The 14,319-nt window shown below is 43.3% G+C and overlaps 1 protein-coding gene across 2 annotated transcripts in view; it reads left to right on the forward strand.

The window, feature by feature from the left end:
- The window catches only part of LOC140895790 (aldehyde oxidase 1), a 76,310-nt gene that overhangs the window by 33,470 nt on the left and 28,521 nt on the right, over positions 1-14,319 (forward strand). For both annotated transcript variants that reach the window (XM_073306342.2, XM_073306341.2), the window contains 6 exons: positions 889-1,015; positions 1,904-2,026; positions 3,216-3,312; positions 4,309-4,433; positions 5,942-6,075; positions 6,839-6,926. In XM_073306342.2, the coding sequence (XP_073162443.1) occupies positions 889-1,015; positions 1,904-2,026; positions 3,216-3,312; positions 4,309-4,433; positions 5,942-6,075; positions 6,839-6,926 (694 nt within the window). The remainder of the gene's footprint in view (positions 1-888; positions 1,016-1,903; positions 2,027-3,215; positions 3,313-4,308; positions 4,434-5,941; positions 6,076-6,838; positions 6,927-14,319) is intronic.

Raw genomic sequence — 14,319 nt, forward strand, 5'->3', positions numbered from 1 at the left:
TAATTAAACTAATCTACTAAATATTTGTACTTGTCAGCAAGTAACCTGGTTGCATTATTGATTCTACCACTCTGTGCCACAGATCTCTTCTTCATCTAATGCAGAAGAGATTGACACATCCAACCTTCTTTTGTGTTTCAGAACTACACCAATAAATCTCTGACCTAACACTATTTTACTAATTTATAATTTCATCAGAGCACTGTGTGCTAATTATCTCTTTAGCATTGGCATTAGACAGGAGATGGTACCTAAATTTGCAGGGTTAACAAAACTTTTGGTATTTAGGTAATACCAATACAAATCTTGGCCTGAAATCCCTTGGTTTGATTTGTATTTTATACTATCCAGGCAGAATACATATGTAGAGTCAAACAAGTGAGAGAGCGTCTGAGCTCTTCTCACAGACTACAACACACGTATTTGTTTTTAACGTTCAGTCGTTATAATACAAGATTCTCTCTTGCTTTGGAACAAAGGTGTACCTTGTAGAGGATGGGACCAAATAGAGTTCTTTCGGTCTCTACCAAAAGAGCTGGAGTGCACAGCAAGGGGCTGGGTGTTTCATAGGTGATATTTCTCTATGGAGCAAATGAGCCACTGCCATCATCTCCACCACAATTCCGCTGTCTCTAATGTGGGAAAGGAACAGTGACTTTCTTATTACAAAGCAAGCCTTTTCTGGAAGGGAAACAGCTCACCTACAGCCTTCCCTTCCTCTCTACCCGATCTTGTTATCTCTAAGGAGGATAAAGACAGTGACCAGCAGCTTCCACAAAGAGCTGTGTGAGAGCAGTCTTGTGGCACAGGCTGCCTATGTATGTATTGTATCATCTTACTTCACATGCAACACTGTGTGGAGCTAACTACTTTATACTTTCCCCCTAGATTTATTGATACATCAGAGGCCCTCAAAGCACCAGGAGTGTTTGATATTATAACAGCTCAGGATGTCCCAGCCACAAACGAGTTCTACTATTACAGTGATCCAGAGGTTATATTCGCAAAAGATAAGGTATAAAGTGTCAGTAGCTATGATTTTTCTTTGGTGATGTCTCTTTGATCCTTGATTTATAATTAAAATAAACAGGAACAATATTGACTCTTGAATTTTTGTATCTTGTGTATGTTGGGAATTATTTTGGCTGCTCTATGAGTCAACTTCTTAGTTCTTTTTCCATTTCCTTTCTAAGTATCAAAATAACCAAACTCTGTGACATACCTCTTTAAACCAGATGAATCAGACTAGTCAGGATATAGGGTAATCTTTTCTAAAGAACCTGACGGTATGTCTACATAGCAGTTTGGGAGTGAGGGGCTGAGTGCAGCACATGTAGACATGCCCAAGCTAGCTGTAATCTAACTAGTGTGAGCACCAGTATCAGTGCAGCCGTGGCAGCATGGGCTTCAGCGTGGGCTGGGCGGCAGAAGCCCACACTGGGTATTTACTTGGGCAGCCCAGCCCACACTTAAGTCTGTGCTACTGTGGCTTCACTGCTATTGGCGCGTGAGCTAGGTAGGTTGAAGTCAGTTCAGATATGTCTACACATGCTACACTCACACCTCCAATCACAGTGTAGATATCTTCTCAGTCACGTAAGCTCCCAAGTCTCGTTTTTAGAAGTGACTCAGGCACTTGGGAGCCTATGTTTCATGGGAAGTCCATAGGACTTAGGAACCAAGTCATTTAGAGACTTTTGAAAATGCTGTGCTTGATTCCAAATAACATTGATACTTTTACTAGTGTATTGGTTTAGGGGAAGGTTTATAGCAAATAAAAAAGGTTAAACCAAAACAAAAATTAGAAAGGGAAATGTGAACACTATTCATTTGAGTCCAGGATTTCAGTAACCACATGTGGGGATCATCTGAATACTGGAAGTATTTCCATGGTACTTTGCAGGTAATTTGCGTGGGTCAGATTGTCTGTGGTGTGGTTGCGGATTCAGATGTTCATGCCAAACAAGCAGCTGCAAAAGTGAAGATAGAGTATGAAGATCTGGAGCCGGTGATCCTGACTGTTGAGGTAATAATTAGCCTCATCCTTCTTGCTTTTTCACTAACTTATCTTGGGCAGGGAAAGCAGCTGTTTACTCTTCACTTGCTATTTACTTTTTTTTCATAACAAGTGAAGTGTGACTAACTGGATTATCTTTTTAAGGATTAAGGGCAAAATTTTTGCTGTCACTTATACTAGTACATACCCAATGATGTCAATGTAAAAAGAGCAGAATTTCGCCAATTTTCCACTTGCACTTGGTTGGTTAGTTAGTTCTTAAGGAAGATCTTCACTTCCTCATATAGTAACAAATAGGGATCTTTCACATCTAAGTATTCCCCTGCCTGTTCCTTTCTGGGATTATGATGTGTTCTTGCTCTCTCTTCAGACAGTACCAACTGCTCCAGGAAAGCGGTTCTTGGAATTACCCAGTGAATGACAACAATTCAGAATTCCTGATCTGGGAACTCTGCCTATAAATAGGAGCAAGTTAAAATTAAATGGGGCCTGTTCTGCCCCATTTCTCTGCTTAAATAAATAAAATATTAGCAACCTCTCACAGATCTCAGTGGGTTGAAGTACAGGGCGGATTTTGACTTATACTTTAGAGCCTCGTTCAGACCAGCAACTTGTGTATTAGAGACTTGCTTTGTTATGTGGCAGTTGAGAACTTGTCTTTGTTTAGAGTAGCCATTACTGTTGGGGAGTTTGACTGAAGTGTATGCTCCTCTGATGTGATAGAGACTGGCTTGCATATCAGGAGAAGAAAAGCATTGTGAAGCAAAACCCATACTGACTATTCCTATCTTAACCATATAGTCCAGTCTCTTTCTGTTCCATCTTGGTCACTTACAAGATGTTCTGTTCCTCACCACAAACCAGACTTCCCTTTTTGTCCTAGGGAGAGTCCTACTGGACAGCTGTCAAACAGCCTTTGGGGAAATAGTATAATTAATAAAATACCTCTGCACTAGCATTCTGTGGGAAAGCAGAGGTTATCGGTAATGCAAGATTGAGTCACAGCAACATTTTCTTGTCCAATGTATAAAATCCTAAACTTCTGTGATGGAATTTGGTAGTCTGATAACTCTCTGTACCCAGTTCCCCATATCTTTGTGTAAGGTGCATGGCAATCATATTGGTAATAAAATGCTGTGGGAAAGAAAGAGAATATTTAAAATTCTCAAACGTGTGTGTGTTTTCTCCACCACTGCAGGAGGCTATAAAGCACAATTCATTCTTTGAGCCACAAAGAAGACTAGAACAAGGAAATGTTGATGAAGCATTTGAAACGGTTGATCAAATTCTTGAAGGTAAAGTGCAGAATGTGTTGGGTGGATGGCGGGAGGTTTATGAGAGCTTCTGCCAGTTTGAAGTCTGATAGCCAAATGGATCTGGGCAAAATGGAAATTGTCAAATCTTCATCAAAATTTATAGGGACAGACTTTCAAAGAGTGGCACTTAAATTGCTCCTTCCCATGTCCCTTTTAAGTGCAACTGATGTACTGTGCCTATTAGGCAACACCAGTACAGCACTACTATCTGATTAATTTATGAGAAAAAATATAATCCTACCATTATTTATCATGGACTTTCCTGTCTCTGTTTTACTGTGATACAAAAGTGACAATCTACAATATGGAAATGTTGATCCAGAATACATGGTGGGGCTTTGGAGTTGCAGGGCGCAGATCCTCAGCTGGTGTAAACTGTCATAGCTCAATTGAAACCAATCAGGTGACTAACAACAGCTGACATATGCCCTGCAGAATTTGGATTTTACCCTCCAGTTAGTCTGTTCCCTTTCAACCACCAATTCCTCCCTTTCTTCCCCAGCATCAGACATGGCCTGTTTGGTGCTGATCCTGAACAACCACGAATAGCACTTCCCTTCCGCAAAAAATTCCTGTATTCCATGCCTGATCTGATTAACACAAGCTGGTTCGAGATCCTGTCAACACTCTCAAGCCTTCCACATTCCAGACTCGAGACGCTTAGCTTGATATTGACAATATGTGGCAGATTACCTGGTAGTGTAAATTGGCACAGTTCTGTTGATATCAATGGAGCAGGGCCAGTTTACACCAGCAGAGAGTTTGGCTCATATTTTTATGCTAGATGTTGCACCTGCTGCAGCTGGTTTCTCTTGTCTGGTTGCACCTTAACAACAGTAGCACCAGCAGCTGTCTTGGTCAAGTATGTTGAATGTTATGGTTTGTGTAAGGTGCATACTCAGCCTAGCCTCCTCATTCCTCCCCCTTTTACCACCCAGCCCATCAGCAACACTTGAGTCTTTATCTTTGGAACAGGGGAGATCCATATCGGGGGACAGGAACATTTTTACATGGAGACTCAGTGTGCACTTGTTGTACCAAAAGGAGAGGATAAAGAAATGGACGTGTATGTGTCAACCCAGCATCCAGCACTTACCCAGGTAATGGAGAGCCTTTTTAGGCAATTCTTTAAAGACTCTTTGTGTGTGGTTTGAAAATCCATCTTCAACAGTTTATGATGCAGTAGGAACATGTGAATTACACAGTTGGGTTATCCAATGTCCATTGCCCTCCAGTACACCAGTAGCATGCCAGCTCAGCACCGCTGACCCATCAGCTGTGCACTGATCTCTCTGGCACCAAGGTGAGGAGTGGGTAAAAGCCCTTCAGTTGCCTCTGAAAGTAGTCTGTGCTCCAGGGCACGATCCTTTAAGGTACTGAGTTCTCCCTATGAAGTGCTAAGCATGCTCCACTCCCATCTTCTTAGGTGCTTTGTACATGCATTAGTTGGGGTGGTGACAACAGCCTCCTGCCAGAAATATAAAGGGGAAACTCACAAAACCTAACATGAGAGAGGTAAGGTTGGTGAGGTGATATCTTTTGTTGAACTAACTTCTGCTGGTGAAAGAGACAAGCTTTCAAGCTCCACAGAGTTCTTCTTCACATAGGTGCTGACTCCGTGGGTGCTCCAGGGCTGGAGCACCCACTGGGAAAAATGTAGTGGGTGCTCTGCACTCACTAGCAGCCAAGCTCCTCCCTCCTCCTCCTCCCCTCCCCCCCCCAGCACTCTGCGTACCTGCTCCTCCCCCTCCCTCCCAGCGCTTCCTGCCCCCAACTGCCTAACAGCTGTTTGGCGTGCTAAGGACTTTCCAGGAGGGAGGGGGAGCAGCAGGGACATGGCATGCTCAGGGGAGGAGGCAGAGTATAGTTAGGGCAGGGGCGGGGACTTGGGGGAAGGGGTGGAACGGGGGTGGGGCAAGGGCATGCAGGGGTGGGAAGAGGTGGGATAGGGGCGGCGCCAAGTGGGGAGGGTCGAGCACCCACTGGGCAGAGGGGAAATCGGTGCCTATGCTTCTTCAGGTCTGGGCTAAAACCTAGTATTGCAGAATTATCTTGTCTTAGCTACACAGATGGCTAGTAAAGCAGAATGCATTTTGAACAAAATGCTGAGATTTTGTATTAGGTATATTTTGCCCATTATTCAGCTCGTATTTTCTGTGTGTGTTACTTTTATATCATTGATAACAAAAATCTGCATTCTTTCTTGGCTGTGTTTCATAAATGTCAATCAGCCCTATATTGGAAACAAACACATTTCTTCATCTGTGACTAATAAGGCCTTAGATTATTAAAACCAAACATTCAAAAAATTTAATGTTCTTATTATGAATTTTGCTTACTTCCTGAATTTCTCTCAGCTTGGACAATTGTCTATAGCCAGTTTCACTTTCAGGTTCTCCCTGTTGCAGTATTTGGGTGCACATGTTGTTTGGGGGTATTTATTTGTTGAAAAATAGATGTTTCATTGGGAATTAGAAAGAAAATCCTGGAGACATAACTTGGTCTTTTCTATAAACTTTTTTTGCAAAACTTAAATTTGGGCCAGATTGAGCTGACAGGGTCCCTTTAAAATTGCAATGGTATAAAAAAAGGGATATTGACTTTACAGGAAATGGTGGCCTCATGTTTAGGGATTCCAGCCAATAGGATCATGTGCCATGTAAAAAGAATCGGTGGAGCTTTCGGTGGGAAAGTAGGGAAAGCTGGTCTGTTGGCATCTGTTGCTGCAGTGGCAGCAAACAAGTAAGTGTGGCTCCCTGTTGTAAGAGGGAAAAGGGGAGGAATAAATATTACCCACCAGGTCCCTTCCCTTCCCAGAGATGCTCCCTCTATACTACAAGCCACAAAAACCTGTCAGAGTTATATTCAACTCTACTCTTCAAGGGTTATAATCTGGGCTGAGGTGATGCGATCTAAACAGAGCTGAGACTGGTGTCAGCCAGAAATGCTCTCAAAACTCTTGACAAGCTTATGGGGCCCTACTAACCTGTCAAAGTGGGACCTTGTCCACACATGGGGGTTGTACTGACCTTGCCACATCAGTTTCAAATTTGATTTAGTTAACTCAGTGCAACTTTCTGGTGCAGACACACTCATTTTGGTTTTAAGAGTGTTATATTGATTTAGCCTAGGTTGATTCCTTACTGACTCAAGCTAAATTGATATAAGGCATTCTTAAAACCAAAATAAGTGTCTACACAAGAAAGTTACACTTAGTTAACTCACTGTTTTTCAAAAAGGGAAAAGAAGATTCTCTGTCATGGGTCTGGACCCAGCAAAGCACATAAGTAGCGCATACTTTGTGCGCAAGTAATCCCATTAAAATTAAGCACGTGCTTCAGGCCATCCCTGTTCACCAAAGCACTTAAGTCAATGCTTAAATTTAAACACATCCTTTGTACTCTGCTAGATTTGGGCCCCTTGGAAATAGCCATCCTTTTAGTAGCGTCCATAACTTTGTCTGAAGCGTAACCCTCCTTCCCTTTTTTTTCCATTTTTAATTTAGAACTGGTCATGCAGTTCGTTTTATCCTGGACCGGGGGGATGATATGTTAGTCACAGGGGGCCGACACCCTCTCGTTGGAAAATATAAAGTAAGTGGAAGAAAAATGCTGTGCCCAACCCATCAGTCCACTTTATGTGAATGGGATTTTGCCAGTACCACCAGTTAAGATTAAGATTTCGTCCTGGTTATTTTTAATAAAAGTCACGGACAGGTCACGAGCAATAAACAAAAATTCACAAAAGCCTCAGCAGCTCGGAGCTCCAGGGTCCCCACCACCTGTAGTGGCTCAGAGCTCAAGAGCCCTCATCACCCACAGCAGCTCACAGCTCCAGGGCCTCTGCTGGCTGACAGCTCTAGCCATCCCACTTCAGGGAACAGGGCTGAAGCTGAAAATATCACAGAGGTTTCTGAAAGTAACGGAATCTGTGATCTCTGTGACAAAATCTTATCCTTACTACTAGTTAATGTTGTTTTTAACTAGTTGGTCTATTAATGCAAACAGCTCTTTTAATTCAGCCTTAATGTGAGACTCTTAGTCAGGAAATTCAGAGGTAAGGTCTGCTAACCAACTTTAACTCTGCCTCCTCATTCATGCCTACATCTCTGATTTCGTTTCTTTCTACTCTTTGCATGTCTTCTTCCTCCCATAATTTCTCCCTTTATTTCTTTCTCTCCGGAAACTGGAAGGCATAAAGAGTCTTTGGCCCAACAAAGTTTCTCTGCACAGGTTTACACTTGAGGTCTTGCTGTGCACAGGTTCAAACAGAAGAACCACTAGGTTTTTATATAAACACAGAATCAGTAAGGAAAAACAGCACCTCTGGTTACAGCCCAGCCCTCCAGCTACTGAAGACAACATCTACTTCGCCCAAGGCCTCTTTCTGACCTGATTATTAGTAAAAACTTTTATAGAAAGTCCTGGCTTCTTGTCAGCAGCGATGGACAAGGTAGCCTGGTCAGTTCTTAACCTGGGCAACACTGACTTAAATCAAATCAATAAAAAAAGGCAGAGTCTATAAACATAAGAGTTAGAAAACCTTTGGCTGTCAAGGCTTTCATCTCTGTCTCCCTCCCTTGTACTTCCAGAGGGTTATAAGTGTCTCAGAGGCAGCCTGGTGTGAGTGCCTCTGGTAGAGAATTGTTATCCTCTTCAAGTCCCAAGCTCATCTGTTACTTCTCATCCTGTTCCTCCCTCTTTATACGTGAGCTTCCCCTCATTAGCTACAGCAGCTGTGGTCTTGTCTCTTCATAATTGACATTTCCCACAGCTGAGCCAGCATGGGGTAGTTTTTGCTGACTGCAGGTAGGGAGGATTCTTAACCCCTTCCTGCCTGTGTTTTATGTGGGGTTTGTAGACTGCATAACACCTCCACTAGTCCTCCCAGGATCGCAAGGTTGGTGTGCTGCTCTTGATTTGCTAGATGCCTATTTCCAAGTGGCTATCCCCACCAGAGCCACAAAAGATTCCTCAGGTTTGTGATGGCAGACCTTTTAGTACCAGTTTACAGTCCTTCCTTTTAGCCTATCATCAGCTCCCAGAGTATTTATAAAATGCATGACCAAGGTAGTAGCTCACCTCAGGAAGACTGGCATTAAGGTATTCATGTATCTGGATGACTGGTTATTTTGAGGTTGTTCCAGGAACAGGTGGAGGGTAGTCTTATTGGGATCCAGTCTCTGTTCAGCTAGCTGGGCCTGACTATAAACAAGGACAAATCAACTCTTTACCCAGAATCAAATTAATTAGGGCAGTACTCAGTTCAGCGGTGGAAATGGCTTCTTTTCCACAGGCCAGGTTTCAGGTTATTCTAGATCTTTGCAACTCCCTCCAATCCCACCCTCAGACTATTTTAAGAACTTGTCTGAGGCTTTTGGGGCATATGGCCTTTGAATGTACGTAACTCAACATGCCAGACTTTGCCAGAGGTGCTTGCAGGGATGGTTGAAGTCTGTCTATTGTCAATCAAGATACCTACTGGACATGCTGATTCACATGTCAGGGTTCTGTCCTTATTGGACTGGTGGAGAAACCATTCTAATATCTACCAGAGTATCTTTCTCACCTCCCCTTCCCACCATGCTCTTGTCACAGACTCATAGACTTTAAGGTCAAAAGAGACAATCGTCCTCATCTAATCTGACATCCTGCAGGCCACAGAACCAATGAAGTTTTTTGTTCCCAGTGCTTTTCTGGGAGGGCTGTTCCGGAACTTCACTCCACTGGTGGTTAAGAACCTTCATCTAATTGCAAACCTAAACTTGTTGATGGCCAGTTTGTACCCATTTGTTCTTGTGACCACATTGGCGGGTAACTTAAATAACTCCTCTCCCTCTCTGGTACTTATCCCTCTGATATATTTGCATAAGAATATAAGAATGGCCATACTGGGTCAGATCAATGGTCCATCTAGCCTAGTATCCTGTCTTCTGACAGTGGCCAATGCCAGGTGCTTTAGAGGGAATGAACAGAACAGGTAATTATCAAGTGATCCATCTCCGGTTGCCCATTCCCAGCTTCTGGCAAAGAGAGGCTACAGACACCATCCCTTCCTATCCTTGCTAACAGCCATTGATGGATCTGTCCTCCATGAATTTATCTAGTTTTTTTTTTAACCCTGTTATAGGCTTGGCCTTCACAACATCCTCTGGCAAAGTTCCACAGTTTGACTGTGCGTTGTGTGAAGAAATACTTCCTTTTGTTTGTTTTAAACATGTGCCTATTAATTTCACCCCTAGTTCTTGTGTTATGAGGAGTAAATAACACTTCCTTATTTACTTTCTCCGCACCAGTCATGATTTTATAGACCTCTATCATATCTCCCCTTAGTTGTCTCTTTTCCAAGCTGAAAAGTCCCAGTCTTATTAATCTCTCCTCATATAGAAGCTGTTTCATCCCCCTGATCATTTTTGTTGCCCTTTTCTGAACCTTTTCCAATTCCAATTTTTTTTTTTTTTTTTAGACAGGGCAACCACATCTGCATGCATTATTCAAGATGTGGGTGTACCATGGATTTATATAGAGGCAATATGATATTTCTGTCTTATTTTCTATTCCTTTCCTAATGATTCCCAACATTTTTAGGTTTTTTTGACTGCCGCTGCACATTGAGTAGATGTTTTCAGAGGACTATCCACAATGACTCCAAGATCTCTTTCTTGAGTGGTAAAGCTAATTTAGACCCCATCATTTTATATGTATAAATTGGGATTATGTTTTTGCTATAAATTGGGGACTTACTTTGCATTACTTTGCCATTATCAACATTGAATTTCATCTGCCATTTTGTTGCCCAGTCACCCAATTTTGTCACTTTGTAACTCTTTGCAATCTATCTTAACTATCTTGAGTTGTTTTGCATCATCTGCAAATTTTGCCACCTATTTACCCCTTTTCCAGGTCATTTATGAATATGTTGTACAGTACTGGTCCCAGTACAAACCACTGTGGGACACTACTATTTACCTCTCTCCATTCTGAAAACTGACCATTTATTCCTATCTTTTGTTTCCTATCTTTTAACCAGTTACTGATCCATGAGAGGGCCTTCCCTCTTAGCCCATGGCACCTTATAGAGAGCAATCATCTTCCCTCAGTCTTCTTTTGGTTATGCTAAACAAGCCAAGCTTTTTGAGTCTCCTCTCGTAAAGTAGGTTTTCTATACCTCGGATCATCCTTGTAGCCCTTCTCTGCACCTGTTCCAGTTTGAATTCATCTTTCTTAAACATTGGAGACCAGAATTGCATACAGTATTCCAGACAAGGTCTCATCAGTGCTTTGTATAATGGTACTAACACCTCCTTGTCTCTGCTGGAAATACCTCAACTGAGGCATCCTAGGACTGCATTATCCTTTTTTATGGCCACATCACACTGGCAGCTCATAGTCATCCTGTGATCAACCTATACACCCAGAAAGAAAAGGAGTACTAGTGGCACCTTAGAGACTAGTACTCCTTTTCTTTTTGCGAATACAGACTAACACGGCTGCTACTCTGAAACCTATACACCCAGGTCTTTCTCCTCTTCTGTCACTTCCAACTGATATGTCCCCAGCTTATAGCAAAAATTCTTGTTGTTAGTCCCTAAATGCATAACCTTGCACTTTGCACTATTAAATTTCATCCTATTTCTATTACTCCAGTTTACGTGGTTGTCCAGATCATGTTGTATGATATTCCAGTCCTCCTCCGTATTGGCAATACCTCCCAACTTTGTGTCACCCACAAATTTTATTAGCACATTCCCACTCTTTGTGCCAAGGTCAGTAATAAAAATGTTAAATAAGATTGGTCCCAAGACCAGTCCCTGAGGAACTCCACTAGTAACATCCCTCAGCCTGACAGTTCTCCTTTCAGTGTGACCCCTTGTAGTCTCCCCTTTAGCCAGTTCCTTCTCCACCTTTCAGTTCTCATATTAACCCCCTTCATCTCCAATTTAACTAATAATTTCCCATGTGGAACTATATAAAATGCCTTACTGAAATCCAGGTAGATTAGATCTACTGCATTTCCTTTGTCTGAAAAATCAGTTATCTTCTCCAAGAAGGAGATCACGTTGGTCTGGCACAATCTACCTTTTATAAAACTATATCGTATTTTATCCCAATTACTGTTAACTGCTAAGTCCTTAACTACTTTCTCTTTCAAAATTTGTTCCAAGTTGCATACATATGTGTCTTCCTTAGATCAGAGTGCACATCTGGGGGCTCTCCGGGCTTAAGGCCTGTAGACAGATGAAGAGTTATCTTTACACATAAATGTGCTGGAACTGAGAGCAATTCTCTAAGCATGTCAAGACTCTTTACATCAAATCAGGGGCAAGGGTGTGCACATCGTAACAGACAATTCTACAGCAATGTTCTACCTGAACAGACAGGGATTTGATCAGCTTTGCCAACAGGCTGTCAGGCAGTGGAATTTCTGCATTCTGAACAAGAGAATACTCAGTGTCTCATCTGCCAGGTCTTCAGAATTGCATGGCTCACCACCTCAGCAGGCGGTTCAGCAGGCCATTATTGGTTTCTGAGAACCAATGTAGTAAAAGCTGTCTTCCAGGCCTGGGGGAAACCCACCATAGATTTATTCACCATGAAGCAGAACAGAAAGTGCCATCAGTTCCTCTCCAGGGTGGGTCACAGCCTAGGGTCACTCACGTACGCCTTCTTGCTCCAATGGATGTCATGTTTGTTGTATGTTTTCCCTCTTGTTCCTTTGATTCCCACGGTAATCTTCACATTGAAACAGAACCATGCCACAATGATCTTATGTCACGGAGTCCCTGGGCGATGCTCCGGAACTACCCCATACGAAGCCAGTCTGGACTCTGGGGGAGCCTCCTCTCTGTGAGCAGACTGTCTCCAGGGCAAGAAGCTTACACAGCTTCGACCTTCCTGGGCCTGACCTCGGAGCATTCAGCATCCCCTTTTCACACCGTGTGCTTCCCACAGCGAGTCCGCACAGGTGGGGCTCCTGGGGAAGCCAGAGGGCCCTGCACCCTAACTCCACAGTCAGGTGTGACTCTCAGCCAGCCGGTAAAAGAGAAGGTTTATTAGACAACAGGAACACTGTCTAAATCAGAGCTTGTAGGTACAGAGAACAGGACCCCTCAGTCAGGTCCATCATGGGGGAATTAGGGAGCCCAGAACCCAGTTCTGGGCCTCCCTCCATTTCCCCAGCCAGCTCTAAACTGAAGCCCCCCCTTGGCCTTTGTCTCTTTCCCGGGCCAGGAGGCCACCTGATCTCTTTGTTCTCCAACACCTTCAGTTGGCACCTTTGCAAGGGAGGGATCCAGGCCATTAGTTGCCAGGAGACAGAGTGTTGGCTGTTCTCTGTGCAGATAGCATCACACTCACCCTCTAGGGCTCTGGAACAATCACACACCCCTATCCCACTACCTAGATACTTAAGAAAGGCATAGGGGAAACTGAGGCACCCACACAGTATTTGAAGAAAACATTAAGAACATTCCCACTTCATCACATCTTAATAGCACCCGCGTGGCCAACGCAGCAGTGGTTTTCAGATCTCTAGAGGTCATCAGTTCAGCTGTTTCTGGTTCTACCTCAGAACAAGGACATTGTATTCTAGAGTCACTGCCACCTTTTACATCCCAACCCTCATGACATGGCTGCTGACTGGCTAGACTCTGAGGAAAAGGTTTGTTCACTGGCAGTCCAGAACATCTTACTGAACAGCAGGAAACAGTCCACCAGGATCCTTTACCTGCACAAATGGAAATGGTTCTTGCTCTGCACAAGCCACAGAATATACCCTCTTCAGAGACCGAGGCTCAAGATGTTCTAGAGTATTTGCTTCATCTGAAAGAGACAGGCCTGTCAGTCAGTTTTCTGAAAATGCACCTGCCAGTACTGTCAGTCTTTCACCCTCCAGTCCAAGGTCGGTCTGTATTTTCTAACCCTGTGACAATCTGATTTTTAAAAGGAATAAGCAGGCTTCATGCACCACTGAAAGATTCATCTTCTCCCTGGAATTTGAACTTTGGAGTCATCAGCGCTAATGGGTCAACCCTTTTAACCTTTAGTTTGATGAGCCCTTTCATACTTATCAGCTAAGGTAGCTTTTCTAGTGGACTTCACATGTGCTAGGAGAGCTGGAAAATTTCAGGCACTTATACAATTTTTTATAAAGAGAAGGTTTCTCTGAGACCTCACCCCACATTCCTGACAAAGATAGTCTCAGATTCCCATCTCAACCAGACCAATCACTTACCTACTTTCTTTCCCAAGCCACACATGGACAAGGATGAGGAAAGAGTTCATAAACTGGAAGTTCACTGGACCCTTACCTTTTATTTGAACAGGACTAAGCCCTTCCACTCCTCATCTTGTTTGGTTGTTTCTTATGCGGAAAGGATGAGAGGACTAGCGGTTCCAGCACAGAGGATTTTCAGTTGGATTACCTCTTGCATATCTTTGTGTTATGACATTGTCAAATCTGTGCTACCTTTGAAACTGTCAGAATATTCTACAAGCCACAGTAGCTTTTCCTAAACAATGTTCCAGCTGCTGCTATCAGCAAAGCCATGACTTGGTCTTCAGGACACACATTTGCCAGGCATTATGCCATAGCATCAGCCTCCAGAGATGATTTAGGCTTTGGAAAGGCTGTTCTGCAGTTGCTGTTTCAGTAACCTCTGAGCTCATCCTCTGTGCAGTACTGCTTGAGAGTCATCTCATGTGGAGTAGACACTCCAGTCACTCGAAGAAAAAAGTGACTTACCTGTATGTAACTGTTGTTCTTTGAGATGTGTTGCACATGTCTATTCCACAGCATTCCCTCCTTCCCCTCTACTTTGGAGTCAATGATCATTATGAATCCAGTGCGAAGGCACTGGAGTGGGTTGGGGAAGCTCTTCCCTTTGTGCCCCTGACTGAATATATGAGGATGCACGGGGCATGTACACTGCAAATCTCCAGCTACAATGTACTGAGTGCCCACACCTAATGTGGAATAGACATGTGC

Source organism: Lepidochelys kempii, chromosome 11 (genome assembly GCF_965140285.1).
Source record: "Lepidochelys kempii isolate rLepKem1 chromosome 11, rLepKem1.hap1, whole genome shotgun sequence".
NCBI lineage: Eukaryota > Metazoa > Chordata > Testudines > Cheloniidae > Lepidochelys > Lepidochelys kempii.